The 19,566-nt window shown below is 55.9% G+C and overlaps 1 protein-coding gene across 6 annotated transcripts in view; it reads left to right on the forward strand.

Annotated features, from left to right (window-relative positions):
* Agap3 (ArfGAP with GTPase domain, ankyrin repeat and PH domain 3) overlaps positions 1-19,566 on the forward strand; it is a 50,577-nt gene that overhangs the window by 20,673 nt on the left and 10,338 nt on the right. For 2 of the 6 annotated variants that reach the window (XM_032907141.1, XM_032907137.1), the window contains exons 2-10: positions 3,988-4,046; positions 4,293-4,380; positions 4,607-4,692; positions 4,771-4,912; positions 5,436-5,570; positions 5,708-5,835; positions 7,410-7,568; positions 11,007-11,099; positions 15,830-15,934. In XM_032907141.1, the coding sequence (XP_032763032.1) occupies positions 3,988-4,046; positions 4,293-4,380; positions 4,607-4,692; positions 4,771-4,912; positions 5,436-5,570; positions 5,708-5,835; positions 7,410-7,568; positions 11,007-11,099; positions 15,830-15,934 (995 nt within the window). Of the gene's footprint in view, positions 1-891; positions 2,788-3,987; positions 4,047-4,292; positions 4,381-4,606; positions 4,693-4,770; positions 4,913-5,435; positions 5,571-5,707; positions 5,836-7,409; positions 7,569-9,932; positions 10,849-11,006; positions 11,100-15,829; positions 15,935-19,566 lie in introns of those variants that run through there. The other 4 variants (XM_032907142.1, XM_032907136.1, XM_032907138.1 and 1 more) reach the window with 4 other exon arrangements.

The following is a 19,566-nucleotide window of genomic DNA, read 5'->3' on the forward strand; positions in this document are numbered from 1 at the left end:
CTGTCCGCCCACCCTTCTGTAGCTCTCAGAATCATCTGCCCAGGGATTGCCAAGAGGTGAATCAAGAAAATACCCCTCACAGATCTAGCAGGTTTTGTTTTTTGTTTTTGTAATTTATTTTTATGTACATTGTCTGTGTGTGTGAGGGTGTCAAATCTTGGAGTCACAGACCATTGCAAGCTATCGTGTGGGTAGTAAGAATTGAACCCTGGTTCTTTGGAGGAACATTTAGTGCTCTTAACCACTGAACCATCTCCCTAGCTCCAACTTGGCAGTGTTAAGGTGTAGCTCAAGAATGATGGATAACTTACATTAGAAATTGTGAGTTATGGGCTGGAGAGCCGGCTCAGAGGTTAAGAGCACTGGCTGCTCTTCCAGAGGACCTGAGCTCAAATCCCAGCAACCACATAGTGGCTCACAACCATCTGTATTGGATCTGATGCCCTCTTCTGGTGTGTTGGAAGACAACTACAGTGTACTTATAAATAATAAACAAATCTTTAAAAAAAAGAAAAGAAAAAAGAGTGCTGGGCTTTTGTCTGTCCCTGGGCCTTCCTGAGAGCCTGGGAAAGGCTCCTTCATGGAGCTGCCTATTACCTCTGCTACAAGGAGCAGGGAAGCAGCCATCATCTCCACTCTTAATAACTAGTCCCACGAGAGGGCATGCCCGAGAGATCCAGCCCAGGACTTGAAAGTTTCCAGCTCTCCTTTCTGGGAGCACCTTGATTGGAGGGGCCCTGCGTCCCAGGCATTCCCCTAACCCCAGCCCCTCAGGAATGTGCTACTCCTTTAGTCTGCTAGTTCTCTAGTTTAGTCTGCTAGACCGTGGGATTCTGAAGCTCAAAGGGACACGGAGTTGGGCTGGCTGGGCGGAGGCAACCTGGGGTTTCCAGGGACACTCAAGCACTAACCTAAACTGGTTTCTAGCAAATCTGTTCCTGGTATCAGTGGTTGTCTTCTGCGGCTGATGGAAGCTGATGTCTGGGTCAGGAGTGATGAAGGCAGTGCAGGATCAGTCATAGATGGAGCTTTTGCCACATCTTGGGCTGAACCTGAGTTATCTGGGGATTGTGTGCAGCCCACAGCCCTGATGCCAGAAGGGCACTGGCTAAAATTAGGGGTGTTTCAGTTTGCAGTGTCAACTCAGGCAGGTGAGTACCACAAATTCTCTTACTGCTTAGGAGTTTCTCCCGGGCACTGAAGTTTACCTTTTGCTTTTTCTGCTGCCCTTTGGCCTAGTCCAAGCAAAACAGTGTCTTCTGAGTTTTATTATCTCCAAGGAAAAAGGGGTCCTTAGTCATCAACAGCAGCTGCTGTAGCATCAAGCACCTCTCAGCCTTAAAAACATCAGAGTGGAACTCTGAAATACGGTTACTTCGTTAAATTCTCCAGAAGTCTGAAGCTAAGAGAAGACAAAAGATTTGCTTGTCTCCTGCAGAATTTGGGCTTCTAACGAATCTGGTTGGCTCTGGAATCCTTGGTCTTGGTCCTCCCTCCTTGGAGAAAGAGAAAATGGTTCACTTTTCTGCAAAAAACGGTGTCTCTTGTTGGGAGTGCTTGAGGACTGTTATTTATTTGGCCTGCTCTTAATGACAACTCCTCACCTACCTGCCCAGTCTTAGGAGGAGCCCTGGCTGGAATTTCCTGTTTTCTGAGGGCTCCCAGGGGCTGCCCTGCACCGCCGTTCCTGGGTGTTCCAGGCCAGACTTGCTGCCTCTCCTGGTTAGGCTGGCTTCAGGCCCTACCAGGTCTGGGCTTGCAGCCTCAAGTGGAAGAGTCGAGGGACTCTATCGGCCCGCACCAGGTGCCTAGAGGCCGTTGGTCCGTGCGCCCCGGCCGCGGCCCCGGCCCGGGTCCAGCCCCGCGTCCCTCGCCATGGGCCTGGCCTTCGCCTGTGGGCCCTGAGCATGGAGCGGGGCTGGCCGCCCGGGGCAAGCTGCAGCGGGGAGCGGCCGGCCGTCTGCCGCCGCGCCCTCAGTGTCTGCGACTCGCTGGACCTGCACAGCGCCTCGGCCGACCGGACCGCCGCCGCCCTGCAGGCCGCCTTGTGCGCCGCGCACGAACAGCCTGCGCGGCCACGGAGCGTGTGCTCCGGGACTCCGGGGTCGGCGCCCTCTGGTGCGCGCGGCCTACTACTCGGCCTCTTGCGCCCGCGCCACGGCCGTCGGGGCCCTGCGCCCTCAGAACGGCCCGGCTCGCCGCCGCCCAGTCCTGAGCTCAGCCCCGCGCCTACCCGGCGCAGCCGCGGTCCTGGAGAGAGGGCATCCAGGCCGCGGCCCACCAGCATGACGTTCCTGGAGGTGAACCGTCTAGAGCTGGCGGCTACGGAGGCGCCGGGCACAGGGCTTGGACGCACGGGAAGCTCGGGCTTCCTGCGAGGAGCGTCGCTGTGGAGTAGCCAGCGCTGGCAGGTGTTCCGTGGTGGTGGCAGCGGCCGCGGCGCAGAGAGTCCCCGGCGCGGGCTGTCCGCGCTCAGGAAGAGCTTTAGCTTCCGTCTGCGCCGCGGCCAGGAGATCCGGCGCTCCGAGTCCGGGCTTCTTGCCCGGCCACCCCGCACGCGTACCCGCAGCGACGGCGACGCCAGCTCCCTGGGTACCTTCCCCAGTCGCCGAGACTTGCTGGGCACCGATACCCCGTGCCCACCACCGGAGCCTGGCCGCCCCCGCGCCGCCGCCAGCCTCTGGAAGCTGCTCACCAGCCGCTTCCGCCGGAGGGAGCCCGCGCCCGCAGCGCCGCTGTGGAGCCGCCGGGCAGCCCCAGCCCCAGGATTCCTGGGCGCGCACAGCGGTAAGGGGGAACGCTGTGCAAATTTGTAGTGGCTTCTGGTTGAAGTCTGGCTGAAAACACTTTGTGTCGGAAGCCTACCTGATAGAGACCGGCGAGTGGGCGTTGCCTGGAAAAGCTAGGTCTGGCCCAAGCGCCCTTACCGGCCAGTTGGTATGCTTAGGGTCGCTGGAAGTGTCCAGAGGAGATGGCAATGGCAGAGGATTCCGGGCAATGGCACTGCCCATAGCATCCTAACATGGCATCCTTGCGTTTCAGTGCCATCCTCTTTCTATAGTGGCTCTACGGTGGCTCTCTATACATCTTCTTTCTGTACAATATGGCTGCTCAGGAAAGGAGCACTAGACTAGAGAGTTTCTTAGCTGGTGGCTGACCTCTCTTCCTAGCTGCCTCTGGAGCTGAGGTCAGGGACTGATCCTGGCCTTGAATGAGATAATGCTGTGAAACATCTGTGGGCTGGGCCAGTGAGTGGGAGCTGGGCAGGACAGCAAGTACTGCCCAGACGGAGTCCAGCCCAGGCCAGGCTGTCTACAACTTGCTGGGGAATAAGAGATGAATGCTGGCTATCAGGTCAGGGGCACTGAATAGCAAGAGGCTTCCTTCCCAAGGACCCTGTCTGAATCTAGGCTAGCGGTGCTGAGTGTGGGATAACAAAAGGGAGCCTGGAGGTTGGTTCTCCTGCAGAGGTGCTGGGGAAAAGGCCTGGCAGGACCTGGTAGATGTGCCTCCTTGGACCTGCCTCTACAGAACAGGGCCAGGTGAGGCTCCTCCCTCTTCATCCTGGCTCTGGAATGTGGTAGGTGGCCCCACCCTGCCAAGGGTGAGCTGTTCCTACTCGCAGGAAGGAGACTGGTCCCCCTTGCCAGGGCCCTGCCCATTTTGGGTCTGGTCTGAGACCTGCTGGAGTAAGTAGCCTCTCATCTGGGTGAGAGGCATCCAGGCACCAAGCCAGGTGAGCTCATGTGGACCATAAAAAGGAGGACTAGGAGGGGCAACAGGCAGGATGAGCCTCAACTCACAGCCCTGCCCTGAAGACTATCTTTGTCTGTTCCCTAGTGAGCTAGGGTGAGAATCAAGGTTCCACAGAGGACAGTAATGTCCTCTGGCCTTGACTGAGAGGAGTATTGTAAGTGGCAGCTGCAAAGGTTAGGGCAGGTCTGTGGACACTGCTTTGGCCCTGATGGATTGACTCTGTCTTCACAGACTCATTTGTGAACAGCCAGGAGTGGACCCTGAGCCGCTCTGTGCCGGAGCTTAAAGTGGTGAGTGGGTCCATGGGAGCCCAGAGGCCCTATGGCTGGGTGGGCCCTGGCTTTAGGTTTTGTGTCTGGCTGGACATTGGTTCTCCTGACTTCCACCCTTTCCTCTGTGGCCTTGCTCCCTCTCCCTGGCCTTTTCTGGGTCCCTCTATACTTTTCAACTTGCATGTTCCTTCCTTCCTCTTAAGCCCGAGTCTCAGGTTGTCCTCATGCCATCTGACCACTGCTTTACCCATTCCTCTTCTGCAGGGCATAGTGGGGAACCTGTCTAGTGGGAAATCCGCCTTGGTTCACCGGTATCTGACAGGGACCTACGTCCAGGAAGAGTCCCCTGAAGGTGAGCATCACAGGCTGGGCTGGCCATAGGCTGTCTCTTCCTCCATATTGTGTCTGTGCGGGGCTCTTGCGCCTCTCCTGGCCCATTCTCTTCCCTTCTCCCCTGGGAACTCAGGACTCTTCCCACACACCTCCACCATGCTCTCTGGGCACCCGGGGCTTCTGCTCACACACACACCCCATGTTCCCCTTCTCTGCATTTGGTCCTGACCTCTACTCTGTCCTAGGGGGTCGGTTTAAAAAGGAGATTGTGGTGGATGGCCAGAGTTACCTGCTGCTGATCCGAGATGAAGGAGGCCCCCCTGAGCTCCAGGTGATGCGCCTGCTGACTTGCCTGCCTTGTGTCATAGTTCATCGGGGCCAGTGGGTGCTGACTTGTTTATCTCCCCAGTTTGCTGCCTGGGTGGATGCGGTGGTGTTTGTGTTCAGCCTGGAGGATGAAATCAGCTTCCAGACAGTGTACAACTACTTCCTGCGTCTCTGCAGCTTCCGGAATGCCAGCGAGGTGCCCATGGTGCTGGTGGGCACGCAGGGTGAGGCAGGGCATGCTGTATGGCAGGGTATGGTGGTAGACTAGTGAAGCCTCCATAAGCAGGCCACGAGACCCCAGCTCCCACTTCCTGCCTAGCAGTGACAGGCTCTTAACTCCATGGGCTTTAAACACGGGGTCTTCAATTTGCTTTTCTCACGATGATTCCCAAATTCTGTATGATTATTGTGTCCACAGTTTTCATTGTTGTCATTATTGTTACTGTTATTGAAACATGGTCTCTCCCTGTGACCCTAGTTGACCTTGTCTTATAGCCTCCTAAATCTGGGATTATAGACATGTCCCCCAAACTGGGTTGTGTCCACACTTGTTTTCAGTGTACAAGCAAGGGCTCATTAAAGTAATTGGTTTGCCAGTTTTCATTCAAAGAGACAGTAATAGAATGAATTACGATCCAGGCACCTGAGGTCTCCATGCTGTGCGTCCCACTTGGGCCTCTGCCGGCCCACCAGTGCATAGCCCTCTGTTGCTTCTCAGCCAGCTGAATGACTCCCATCTTCCAACAGATGCTATCAGTGCTGCCAATCCCCGGGTCATTGATGACAGCAGGGCCCGCAAGCTGTCCACAGACCTGAAGCGCTGTACCTACTATGAGACATGCGCAACCTATGGGCTCAATGTGGAGCGAGTCTTCCAGGACGGTAACTCAGGACCCCAGAGCTGGGTATAGGGTGGCTCTGTGGCAAGCAGTTAGTGCTAAGTGTACTTGGGGAGCTGCCAGCCTGGACTTCGAACCCCTCTCTCCAGCAAGTAGAATTGACTTTGCTATTCCCTGCAGTGGCCCAGAAAGTGGTAGCCTTGCGGAAGAAGCAGCAGCTGGCCATCGGGCCCTGCAAGTCCCTGCCCAACTCACCCAGCCACTCGGCCGTGTCTGCTGCCTCCATCCCAGCTGTGCACATCAATCAGGTGCGGTTGCCTCCCTGTACTTCCTGGTTTTGTCTGCCTTGTCCTACCTCTCGGTGGCGTCATCTCACCTTTGCTCATCTCTCCTAACTCTCAGCTGTTTGTGGCTTCATTTCTGTTGCCTGTGTGGTTGGCTTCGGTCTGGCCTTTTCCTGCTCCTTGCCCTGGTTTCTGTCCCCTTCACTCCACTGTCTTCCCTCTTCACTACTCTAGCTAAGATATCACAAACATGTGCTCTTTGAATTCCATCACTTAGTCTCCCACACTACTGCTTATGGAAGCCTTATGTGTTAGCAGGCATGGAGGGACCAGAAAGTTCTTTCTGGTGTGCTCATCGCTGCCCTTGGTAAGCAGGCCTGACCCCTTCTTCTCTGATAGGCAAACACTTCCACCTGGTCGCAGGTGCAGGGGAGGAGGTGGATGCAGCCCCAAGGCCACCAGGCACCCATGCTGGTCCTCTGCCCCGTGGCAGTCTTTTGTATTAGAAGGGCAGCACACCCTTACAAGGGTGTTTGGCCTTTAGCTCTGCGTGGGATGTGCAGAATCCCTGCACAGAATCCCTGAGCCAGCTCCTGCCATTGAATTTGGACCCAGCATACCATTTGGACATTTGTCTATATCTGGGCCTATTGCTGGCTTAGTTTTTTGGCCCTGACATGTAGACCAGTGTTTGGTTCCATAGCTATACATCCTTCCTGCTCTGCTTCGCTGCTGTTCGCTGCAAGCCCAGAGCCATCCACAGCGGTCTGTGGTCAGCCACTGTGCTTCCCAGTGACAGTTTGGTTTCAGTGTCAGGACCCTCATTAGGACTCTTACACCATCCCTTGATGGAAGGAAGAGGGAGGAGGGGGTGAGGAGGGAGAGAGAAGAAGGTCTTCATGTCTTCATTGGTACATCTACTCCACCAGCAGGGCCAAGGTAATGCCCGAGCCTCTGCGATGCCCCCACCCTTGGGAGGCTGCTGAGGGCAGGGTGCATTGCAGTCCCTTGGCCAGATTGTGTGGAGATGGCGCCTGTGCTCTAACGAGGCCTGGTTTCCACACATCATCTCTCTGGTCTAGGGAAGACACTTGTGTATGTTCTGTCTCCATCCTTTGAGTGTTTGTTGGTTTTCTCTTCCTCCTTTTCCATTCCTCATCTGTAGCTTATTATACCCAGAAGCCTTTGCTCTGTTCTGCACTACACCTGTGGCTCTTCTGGTGCCTTCTCTGCCATGCACTTTGTTGAAGCAAACCTCAGATTGCCCAACACCCTGAGCCCAGCCCCCAGCCTCCTGTCCCAGGCCGCCTGCAGATCATGGTGCTGTCATTTGCTCACTCTCAGACTGTGTCTCTGATGTGGTAATGTTAGCTTATGCTCCTGACCTAGCTCTCAGGTTGGCACAGACGCATCCCATCCAACCCCTTTCAGAGCCCTGGAACAAGGGTGCAAAGTTCCTCATGGGGACCGTGATTCCCTTGGTCTCCAGGACACACCAGCTCCCCGTGACACCACCTCTGTGGCCCTTCTGCTGCCTCTGGTGCAGTGTGCTCTGCCCCTCGCCCATGGTCACTCTCAGCAGCCCTCTCTGTTCTTAGGCCACGAACGGCGGCGGCAGCGCCTTCAGCGACTACTCCTCCTCAGTCCCCTCCACCCCTAGCATCAGTCAGCGGGAGCTGCGCATCGAGACCATCGCTGCCTCTTCCACCCCCACGCCCATCCGCAAGCAGTCCAAGCGGCGCTCTAACATCTTCACGGTACGTGCCCCATCCTCCTCCCTGCCCAGATGCCATCACCGCACAGGCAGGGCTGCGCCGAGCTCCCGAGCAGGAGGGCAGGCAGCCCCAGGTCAAGAGGATGCAGTTGCTCTCACACCTAGACACACAGGGCTCCTAGAGGCTCCTCACTGAGCCCGCAGCACCTTCCAGGCCATACCTCTGAGCCCAGGCAGGCTCCCCTCAGACTGTGCCCTGTGTACATGCTCACCCTGTAGTTTCCCTCCCTCCCTCCCACCCTCCCTCCCAAGACCTAGAGTTTCTGTGTCAGCTTGAGGGATCTTTGGACTCGGTGGCCTAACTACCCTGACCCCCTTTGATTCAACAGCTAATGAACCGGAGGCCGGAAGGCTGTTTGCCCAAGGCGACACAGAGGGTTAGCTGGCCCAGCTAGAGGCCCAGCCAGGCTTCCCAGTCCGCCTTCCGGCTCTTTTTCCGTTACCCCACTGCCGAGGGGAACATTCATGCTTCCCACCCACCGCTGTGATTGGTTTAACAAAGGCTTAGCCATCTTTTCCTGGGCTTCACCACGCTGCCTCGTGCCTCCCGCTCAGGTTTGTCCTGTCTCCTTGTGAGCTCCTTGCCCTTCCCTACCAACCTCATGCCCCTGCCCGGGGTCCGCTGAACTCCCTGCTCAGGGCCAACCCCTCAGCTCTGTGGCCCCTGAGCTCACTGCTCCCCATCCCAGTTTTCACACACCATGCCCCTCCCTGCTCCTGCTGTGGCCCTTGAGTGGGGCTCTGGCTGGACGGTTCCAGGAGCTGTGGGCAGAAAAAAGGTGGGTGAGCAGCCGTCCCTCTGCATCACTCCACACCTCTCTCGAGAGCCAGGGCTGGGCTCGTGGCCTGGGCCTGTATCCTCCATCCTCACATCTCTCCTGCTCGACATACCTCTGCCCTGCATCCCTTTGTCTGTTGGCTCCTGATGTGCGCGCTCACTGGCCTCTTTGTGCTGACGGCTGCTGCTGCTGCTGCTGGGGTGCACTGTGCTTACACAGCTCCCACCCTGAGACCCACAGCTCCTCCTTTCTGCTCTGTTCGTCCATCGAATATGCAGAGCCGTGGTGGCTGCCGGCTTGTGTCCACACTGCTGCCGTTACCGTTGCTGTAAAGCCCTCGGGTGACCACATTGGCACCCTCCACAGCCTACTCCCCAGCATCAACATCCTGTCTCACTCACCACTGCCTCGATTCCATTCTTAACCTCCTCCCACCTTCCCCCACTGGCTGGTTCAACGTCAGGGCGTCCCTGCCTCCCTGCTTGGCCTGCTGTGCCCGACTCCATGGCCTCCTTGCCACAGTACCTTCAGGCTCCCTCCATGTGTACTCTGCTGCCTGCCTGCTTCAGCTGTGCTGCCTTGCCCTACCACACCCTTGCTGCTTAGAGCACGGCCTTCCCCCCAGGCCCTTCCCTTCTCTCCATCTTCACAGTGGCGACCTGAGTTTTTCTCTCATCGTTTCCATGGTGACCTCACTTGCACCATTGTCCCTGAGACAGCCTCAAGTCGTGGTCAGCTCAGTGGGTGTCTTGGAGATTCACCCCATCATTGCTGTTGGGGTTGCCTTCCTTCCTCCCTCCTGAGGAGTCACACCTGCTCCAGGGGGACCCTGTTGTGTGCTGCCTGTTCTGTGACTGGTGACTCCTTGCTGGGCATGGTTGTGATCCCCCAGTCTCCCCTTCATGACTCCATGTGTTCATTTGTTGCCACTCTTGCCCTGGTTCCAGTTCCCATCCTTCATGGAGAGGCGCCACTCTGGGCTTCTGGGTTTTCTGGTAGTTGGCAGCCCCTTGGCTTACCAGCCTGGCTGAGGTAGGCTTCGTCACACTCATCCTGACCAGCCATTCAGTCTGGAGACCCAGTGACAGCAATGCCATCCTCCCTCCTCCTGGGGCCAAAGGGGCAGAGGGCTTTAGCCCTGGAGGGTATGGATTCGGGCAGGTGCTGTCTGTGGAGCTGCTGGGCACCAGTGTAATCTTTTGCTAAAGATTTTGGCCGGGTTCTTTGTGCCCCCTGCTGGGCTTCCTCCCACATCGCAGTTGTAGTCCTTTGTCCTGACCGACCCTGTGCCCTCGGCCTCTGACAGCCTGGGAATACAGGAGGGATGGGGCCCGGGCAGCAGAGTGGTGAACATTCCCTGCTGACATGGACTGCTGGGCCACAAATGCCCAGCAGTTGGCGGCCTCCTCCTCCTCTCCTTCTCCTCTCCTCCTCCTCCTCACATCCTCCTCTTCATCCCGCTGCCGCCTCTCCCCAGGCGCCTGGGTCTCTGCCCTCACCAGTGCTGACCGACTTTTGCGGGGCTGAAGTATAACTTGCCAAAATCTTTATTCTTTCGATATTTGCAGATATGTGCCACTGTTTCCAACTTTTCATCAACAAAAAGGCCTTTCCAACTCCTTCCAAATTAGAAGACCAGGTGGTGATACACAGCACCTCTGGACATTCCCCCTGTGCGGGGCCGGAGGCGGGCCGGGCCCTGGGACTGCTCTCAGATGAGAAGCGGCCGCCGAGCTCCCCGCTCCAGAGACCCACAGGAACCTTTGTAACTAACCCTACCCCCAGGGAAGGCTAGGAACGCCGGAGCCCGCGCTGGGGGCTGCCGGGGGACCAGGCCCGGCTGGATGCTGCGCCAGGCTCGCTGAATGGAGAAGAAGGGAGCTCGGCCCACGCCGGCCGGCCAAAGCGACGAGGCCCAGAGGGGCGGGGGCACTCAAGCCCGCTGGCCCAGCTGCTCCTGGGGGGAGCTTTCCTGCCCCTCCCCTCCTCTGCTCCTTCCTGCATGGACTTCTGCCGTACCTGCTCCTGCTCCGGAAGCCGCCGCCACCGCGCTTGCCTTGCCCCCTCTTTTTGGCCCCTCCCCATTTCCTAGGATCCGCATTTGGGTGGACTCTGCCCCAGGAGCTTGGCAGGGTGCAGGCCCTCTTCTGGCCTCTCTCCTCTCTCTCTCCATCCACTGTGCCCCTTGGGCCACACCGACGCGCTCGGTGCCATGTGGTGTCTGTGCCGCAAACGAGCACCTGCCCGCTCACTTCTGGACTTTGCTATCCCTGGTTGTCGTGCCCTGTGCTCCTGGCCAGCCCTCAGCCCCACTGGGCCACCTCTCCTCGCCCCTCCCTTCACTTAACAAACTCCAGACCCTGGGCTGCGCACTCATTGCGCCCTCCGTATTTCATGTCCTTGCTCTTTGTGAGGGGCGGGCCTGGCTCAGTGACCTGTGCTGCTCTGTATGGTGCCGTGTGTAAGAATAAACCCATTGGAATACTCGTGTCTCGGTTCCTTCCCGACCCGCCGCCCAGGCCGGACCCAGTGTTAGGGCTGCCCAGGAGAGGGAGGAAAACGGGAGGGTGGAGAACTGCAGGCAGGCAGTACTCACCAAAAAGGCCCCAGACCTCTAACACGCCTGTTCTTTTCTCTTTCAGTCTCGAAAAGGTGCTGACCCGGACAGGGAGAAGAAAGCTGCAGAGTGTAAAGTGGACAGCATTGGGAGCGGCCGGGCCATCCCTATCAAGCAGGTTAGTACTTTCCTCCTAAGCCCAGGACTGAGTCTTCTCAGCGCCCCCGAGGCCGCCTGCCTGCCTTTTTACCAAGTGATCTTGGTCTGAAGCTTGTGGCCCAACAACTTGGTCCCCAGACAGCTGCCTCCCCTCTTACCACTAGAGGGCAGCAGAGAGCCACCTGCTGCCTTCAGTTGGCTAAGGACCTGATGGTTGTTCTTTGGTGCAACCTGGAAAGAGGGCCTCCTGGATTCTGAGCTAAGGAAAAGGCTTGGGGTCAGTAACATAGGTGCAGATGGTGAAATATGTCTGTAAGCCCAGGACTTTGGAGGCAGAGGCAGGGGTGTCTATAATTGAGCCAACTTGGGTTGTTTAAGGAATCCCGGGTCAGGCTCTGCAGTATAGTAAGACTCTGTCTCAAAAACACAACCAAGCAAAAAAGAGCCTGAGAAAAAGGCAGCACTGAGAGATTTACTGATGCAGATTTACTATTGTGAGCATCTCTGTTCCTTTTTTCCTTATCTACTGATTCCCAATTACTGTCTTACACACACACACACACACACACACACACACACACACACACACACACACACTTCCTTGGTAAGTAGATCTTGCTCCTGATCAAAGCAGCTTCCATTTGCAGCAGATCGAGTGGATCACAGTTCAGCAGCATAGTGGATCACACCTGGTCAAAACAGAGAATCAGTGAGTGGCAGGAAGGAGAGAGGTGACCCAGCAAGTGAGAGCACTGGCCTTCCAGAGGACCCAGCACCCCATGGCGGGGGATATCTATATCTATATCTATATCTATCTATCTATCTATCTATCTATCTATCTATATATATATATATATATGCCTTCATTCTCTGGAACTACAGACAGTTGGAGCCTAGGCTTAGGTAGCCTACCTGAGTTATTTCTTGAACAAATCTGGTTCTACTTCCTCAGTAGCATCCCCGATCCCTGTCATGTCCAAAAGGCGCCATCTTGGTCATCTTTCTTCCCCCTGCTGTTTTCCCTATGCCTTAAGTGTAGGGTTGTATTTCTGATGTTCCAATTAAGGCTGGGCACTCTATGCTCATTTAAAGATGTATTTGCTTACTGTATGTGCCTTGGAGTTTTGTCTGCGTGTATGTCTGTGTAAGGGTGTCAGATCCTCGGGAACTACAGACAGCTGTGAGCTGCCATGTCTGTTGATTGAATTTATGTCTGCCAGGGACCATTTCAACTGGGCCAGTCTCCGGGAGGGAAGTGACCTGAACAGGTGAGAGCACAGAATGGCAGCAATGAGTCAGTCTCCTCCCTCTGGCTCCTCTGGGTGCCAGTGTGACCCCAGGAGGCCAGGGCCTTCAGCTGCTGGTGCACTGCCATTCAGCCTGAGTGAGGTGGGGAGGATGGCAGGGGCCTTCAGTGTGGAGCTGTTATACCCACCGAACACATTGATGAGTGACTGAACACTTGCCTCAGCTCCCACTGGCTTTCCTTTCTGGGGGCCGCAATAGCGGGGGCGGGGGGGCTGGATTATTTGTTCTCTGAGTCCCCCACATGCAACAGTGAAAGGGAAAGGGTGTCTTGTCTGTCACCTTACAGCCTTGAAGTCAGGTGGTCGCTTGAGTATTAGACTCCCTGAGCTTCTCAGGAAGGCCCCTCCTACGTTAAGGCTTTGGTAGCTGTCAGACTTGTGTCTGTCATTTGTGCTGTAGGTTTGATTCGTCCAGGGGATTTGGGGGAGGGGGGCTGCCCATTAGGGAGGCTCCGCCCATGAAGGTTGAGGAGCAGCACTCTTATCCTGACCTCACCCGCCCATTAGGTATCAGTGTACCACATTCGTGGCTCCTCCCCTTTCCCGCCCTCTTGTCCTGTGCTCACCATTTCGGTACCTTCCCCTCCCCCTAGCTCCTGCTGGGAGTGGAGATTGCTTTTCAGTTGCCATTTGCATTCCCAATCAATCCGGACTCCGCAATTAAGTCGGCTGGCGGAGCTGGGAGGGAGGCGGCGGCGGGAACGGGTCCTCTGGGGGCTGTCGCCTCCGCACCGCTCCCATTCCGCCCCAGATTGCTTCCTGCTCCGCGGTGCGCAGCCGGCCGGCCAGGGAGGGAGTGGGAACCCCACAGCTTCTCTTCTTCTTGGAACCCGGGTTGGAGGGTGGGGGCAGCAAGGCTGGGCATAGGGCTGGGGCTAGGGTCGCTCTGCCACCCTCTAGCCTGCTGGTGAGCCAGCTCTGGTCGCCCCGCCTACGCCTTTTGCTGAAGAACCTCATTAAGCGAAGGGGAGCCGGGTGTTTTGTCGGGCTAAAGGGCTTCTCTCCCCTCCTGAGCTGCCTCCGCAGCAGTCTGACTTCTGACCCCGCTAACCGGGTGGAGGAGGACCTGGGTAGGTCTGGTGGTCTTTAGGCAGCTCTGGTCCAGACAGGCTAAGAGCTGTTGTGGTTTTTCGATGTACTTAGCCAGCTGGTGGCATGGAGGAGAACTGGGCCTGGGGCTTAGAGGCAGTGCCTACCATTGGTGACAGGAGGGTTTCCAAGGAGACTCTGTAGCCTCCTTTCCTACCTGGCTCCCTTCTCTTCTCTTCCTGATGGCTGTCTGTCCTTAGAGGCCACTTGCCCTTGGGTGCCATTACTGAGGGTCAGGGAGAGGGAGGACCTTGGCTCTCTTCTGCTTGTACAGCTCGCCTGTGGCAGGAACACTACAGCCACAGACAGGGCACCAGGCGATCCTCTCAGAGCCCTTCACATATTATATGACCGGCTTTTTTGTAAAAGAAAAACCCCCTTGTCTGCAGAGCCTCTGTTTGAAGGCTAAACCTCACCATCAAGGAAGCAGGGACGTCCTGGGTGCTACAAGTGTTATTACATCCACTGCAATGGCGTTGCTTCTTGGGGGTGGGGGAGGAGAAGGAGGAGGAAGGAGGGGAGTTTTCAGGGTTATGGGACTGTCAAAAAGTGGGAGCTGGAGACTAGAGCTGATGAGGCTACCCTGGGTCATCACCCTTCCTCGGCTCCCGCTCGCCCCCCAGTGGCCAGGGGTGAGATGACTTGTAAATCCCTAATTGCCTTTTATGTAATCAATGCTGGCAGGCCTTCCTCTTTTCTTTTTAGATTTGTTTATTTATTGTATATGCATACACTGTCGCTGTCATCAGACACACCAGTAGATGGCATCAGATCCCATTACAGATGGTTGTGAGCCACCATGTGGTTGCTGGGATTTGAACTCAGGACCTCTAGAAGAGCAGTCAGTGCTCTTAACCACTGAGCCATCTCTCCAGCCCTGGCTGGCCTTTTTTTTTTTTTTTTTTTTTTTTTTTTTCGGAGCTGGGGACCGAACCCAGGGCCTTGCGCTTCCTAGGTGGCGCTCTACCACTGAGCTAAATCCCCAGCCCCTGGCTGGCCTTTCTTTAATTGGCCTTCTGCCTCAGTCTCTCAAGCTCTGGGGCTACAGGAATGAGCCAGCATTCTCACCCCTTCCTCCATGTTTTCACGTCATCCACTGGGTCAGGAAGGACTCACAGGGCAGTGTATGACGGAATCTGATGCTGGGCCTGCTCACTGACATCCCTCCCTCCGTGACCATTGTGCCGACTGACTGAGGGCAGGGCCAGCTTTTGCCTCCACATATGGTTATTATCACCTTTATCCCCATGGACAGCCTAGAGTAGCATTGCTCCCTTCTCAGCAATGTCTGTCAGACTCCTCCCACCGAGTCCCAGTTTGTGACCATAACCACATGCCTCTCCTACCTATGTTGAGTTGGAGACTTTGAGGGACCAGCCACTAGGGTTGCGCTGTGGCGCTCAGGTTCTCCTGTGCTGTGATCTCGGGGTGATTCCGAAGACGTCTTTAAGGGAGTATAGAGGCGGTTTCTCCCAGAGAGAAGGAAGGAAGGCCGTGGGGGTGTTGCCACAGGTTCCGTGTCTCGCCTTCATCTCTTGATGTCACACAGCCCTGTCTTGGGGGCACTTTGTCCAGTTCTTCCAACAGACACCTCTGAGCACGGTTCTGGCCCGGGTGTTGTGCTGGCTGTTGAGAATTATTAAAAGCAGCCCACACAAATGTCCTTGCCTTTTACTTGAAGAGCATATCATGCTAGGCCTTGTGCTGTAGGCTTGTAACCTCGGCTCTTCAGAGGCAGATGCAGGGGGATGATCCAGGCTCACCTGGACTGTAGAGTGATCTGAAGCCAGTCTAGGCAGTCTGGCAGAGCCTGTTGTAGAAAGAAAACTGGGAATACAGCTTGGTGGTAGAGAGCTTATAAACCACACGGGGTACTGGGCGACAGGAGACCTCTCACTGCTTTACATGGGAAGTTTGGTGGCTGAATGGGAGACTTAGACTTCTTGGTACCTAGCATAAGGTCTGGGGCATTGTTGGGACAGTCAGGGCTGCCTGGAGCTCCTTTGGGTGGTAGAAGACCAAAGCCTCTAGCAGCTGCCCTTCTCTCTTGTAGAGCCTTCTAGTTTAACAGTGGCTCAAACTGCTTCCTGCTGGAAGGCCAGTGGGGATAAAGCCTTTGGGAAGGTGTGTTACCTGCTCTCTAGTGTGGCTGCAGGCCCTCCACCCCTCTGCTCAGATGCATTCTCTCAGCAGGAAGCAGGGTGAAGAGTTACCTGACCACAGCATGACTCTTGTGGGCTGCCTGGGCTCTGCATCAGAACCAAGAGACCTTTGTGCTGGTCTCTGGTTGGAACCCTGGGGCACAGCGACCCGCAGGCTGGCTCCTGATCTGTAATCGTACCTCTGGTCTTAGGGGATCCTGCTGAAAAGGAGCGGCAAATCCTTGAACAAGGAGTGGAAAAAGAAGTATGTGACACTGTGTGACAACGGGCTGCTTACTTACCACCCCAGCCTGCACGTGAGTTCAGAAGGGTCGGGACGAGGGGCTGTGACCGAAGACTCCGGGGATCTCGTGGGCTCCCTTTGAAAATGCACCATACCTTAGTGGTTTCGAAAGGGCACAAGAGCTGGGATTTGCCCTTCCTGTAGAGCAAGCTCCCCAGCAGCTACGTAAGCGGTGCTGCCGCCGCCGGGCTGTCGCGGCCAGCCTCCCTTCCCTTGCCAGCCAGACCTGAACAAGGGTCTGTGCTGGCCATGGCACTGAAGGGCACTGGTCTCCTGGGCCAGCGGTGACAGGGAGCCGGGACGTTGAGTTTGGCCTAAGGAGTAGTAGAAGGCTCTAGTCTGAAGAACACATAACTTACGCCCAGCCATGGCGACATGGGTGTTCCAGGATCATAATGTGGCCCCTGTGGCAGCTCTCCCAACCCTCCTTTCTCCTTCTTCCCTCACTGCGTGGCTCCAGCACACAGCTGTCACCAGAATCCATCTCTGTCACCACCCCACTGTGGGGCTAATGAGTTCTCCTGTGAAGCCCCTCGAGCACAGCACGTGGGCCAGCCCCACCTCCCCCCGACCCCCGCCCAGAGCCTCTGGGCTAGCCTCGGAGGGTCCCTAGCCCATCTTTAAAACTGCACACGGTGTCAGGGAGGCCCTGCCTGACAGGTGCCAGGGCTTTCATTTCTGGCCATTACCTGGTCCTAAGAGGCCTACCCAGACAACACTCCAAAGGGCCTGGCATGGGATGAGCCTAGGCAGAGCAGGCCTCGGGAGGCCTCCCTTCAGGCCAGAGTAAAGCCTGGGCTTCCCGTCGGTCTTCCCCTTTTCTGACTCCTGGCCTTCCCCTTACCTCGGGCAACACTGGTTAAATTAATCCTCTTAGTTCCTGTGCCAGAATGCCAGGTACTAGTGAGCCCTGAGAGATAGAGAAGGACCCACATCCATTGACTTTAGCAGGCTCTCTTCTCACCTTGACCCACCCTCCTCTCACATAGCCCTCAGCCTCGTCCGTGTTCTCAAAAGACAGTAGAAGGCAGTAGGCTTGCTCAGGTGGCACTGCCTGCAGAGACAGAAGGTGCCTTAGACCGACAGAGTGCCCTCTGCAGATCAAGGCCTCAGCCCAGAGCCCTGCACCTAGGGAGGGCTGGAGGAACATGTGCTAGTAGACTCAGGGTTGTCTCCTGTGAAGGGGATCTGAGGTGTTTGTCCCAGTTTCAGGCCCAGAAGCACACAGTACCTACCACCTCTCAGGAGCCATGTCTCCTCTCTGTCCACCGGGCAGGCTGCATGTGTTCTCTGCTTGTTTACCTCTGTACCAAGGAACTTGAAAACGAGCTGACTAGGACTCCTGCCTCCCTCCTGTGAGGGTGGTCTCAGCCTCTTGCCTACGTCCTTGACAGTGATGGCCGAGTGTGGGGTCTGTCCCTTTTGCCATTCCTACTGGAGAGTGAAGGGACGAGGAAGGGAACCTGGAGGGGTGGGGTCAGTTGTATCAGGCTAGGTTCTGGTTTTAGAACCAAAAGAAAAGCAGAAAGGTAGTGGGGATGTTAATCTCTACGGCCACAGTGGGAAAGTAGTAGCTTGTTGATTCTGTGGCATGTTAAAGTTACCCAGCTAGTAAATGAGTCAAAATGTGGTCCGTCAACATTACCCAGACTTGCCAGTGTTGGCCAAGAACACCACTTTTGAGACTGACTGGAAAAGTCACAACAGAAAGTAGCTTAAGGAAACCACCAGAGGCCTGCCTGGCTGGGCATCTGAGTTTCCCAGGAGTCCAGGCGTTCTCTCATCATACTTGCACTATGTGCTTCAGAGAGGCCTGTGACAGGACCTGAGGGCCATGGACTTCCAGACCTGTCCTGATGGCCTGCAGGGTGAACTCGTAATCAGTGACAGCCAGCCAATCACCTAGCTTCTTGATTTCTAGCACTTTAGATCCCCTTGGGCTCTATGAGGATTCTGTGGCCATTGTACCCAATAGTTGGAGTCTGGTCCGTCATCAGCTGCTCTTCAGACAGCCAGAAAGGCAGATCCTTCCCATTGGGTGTCAGGACACACCGGCAGGGCGTTCAGCCTGGCCTTTTCTTCTTGTCACCTCTGTTTCCTGCTTGCCACCTTCCTCTAACCTCAGCAGAGCTTTAGTGCAGCAGTGACCTAGCCGTCTAACCTGCAAGACTCAAGGGTTCCTGAGTTGCTTGGGTCTTAGTGTTCACAGTAAGAGAGAGAGAAAGACCTCTTAGCCTTTAATGCAAGATCAAATGGGAGAAAGGATCTCTAGTCCCTCAAGTCATGGGCCTGTCTGACTCTCCTGAAGAGCACAGGTCTCACCTAAGAGGCAGGACCACAGTGGCTGGACCTCTCCCACTAATGGAGGTGGCTGGGCCCAGCATGTGGAGCACAAGTTGGTGGGCAGCGGAGAGCTTCAAGCCCGGAGCCCGAGCCTCGCCTGGCCCAAGAGAGCCTGCCACAGCTTCCTCCATTTTGCAGCCAGCGGAGCCATTCACACAATCACCTTCTGTTAATTCTATCTGCAACATCAATTAAATTGTTTGTAGAAACTAATTGAATGTGGCTTAATCACACATCTTAATAGCTTTCCACGCTCTGAACTCGTTGTTAATTCCAGTAATAAAACGAGATGAGAACGCTGGCTGGGTAATTAGCGAGGAGGCTGGGGAAGAAATTGCTGTTTGATGGTGGGTAATAAAGGCAGCCGTGGTGACCGCTCTCCTGAGCAGCCGCTGCCACCACCATGCTCCCCTGTTCTGCTGACGGAGGGAAACACTATTGCTCTATGCCTGAGGTCCCTGTTCTGCTGCTACTCCTCCAGGCTCCTCACCGTGTCCCCTGGGCCAACACTCAGCCCGAACTTCTGAGGGTGTCGTGCTGCTGACCCACAGGACATGGTGTAATCAGGTGCAGAAGTTCGACAGTCTCTTTCCCTGCTAGGCAGCTTCTAGCTCCTTGGCCCTGAACAAAGCCCCTCTGTGCAGCTCTTGTTCTTGGCCTTGGGTCATTTTCTCACACTACACACCAGCTTTGGGCATCTCAGAGCTTGAGTGGCCTAAAGACTTATAATTGCTGTGACCTCCTTGCGAACTGGAGCAACCCAAGCCCTCCCTCGGGAGAGGGACCACAGCTGGGCCTTTGGCCCGGCCAGATGTTGACACTTGTCTGGAGCGCCAGTGCAAGAAGTGGGGATAAGGGCTGAAGATGAAGAGCAGGAACCAGAGATGAGAACGTTAGCCAAGGGGACTCGAATGAGGGAGAGAGAAAGCTAGTGACAGTACAGTCACTTCTGGATGTGAAAGCAAGGACCAGAGGACAAGCAGCAGCACCTGCATGGCAGAGCAGGGTCAGACGAGGCAATCCTTGGCAGGGCAGCCAGGACCTGTGGCTCCACTGCACAGCGCAGCTGTAGGTCCCATGCTGTTCATGGTGCTGGTGAGGCCCGGAGCCACAGCCAGAGCTCAGTGTGTGTGTGTGCAGCTTTGGGGCCAGAGTTGTCAGGGCCTTCCTGGATTAGAAAGCCACATTCTCTGATTTCTCAGTAGACCCTTCTATGGATCCAAAAAAAAAAGAACAAAATCCCTGGGCCAGGCTCTGTCACAGGAATGGACAGAACCGGGGGACCGTCCTAGGTCATGGGCT

This window comes from Rattus rattus, chromosome 6 (genome assembly GCF_011064425.1).
Source record: "Rattus rattus isolate New Zealand chromosome 6, Rrattus_CSIRO_v1, whole genome shotgun sequence".
Lineage (NCBI taxonomy): Eukaryota > Metazoa > Chordata > Mammalia > Rodentia > Muridae > Rattus > Rattus rattus.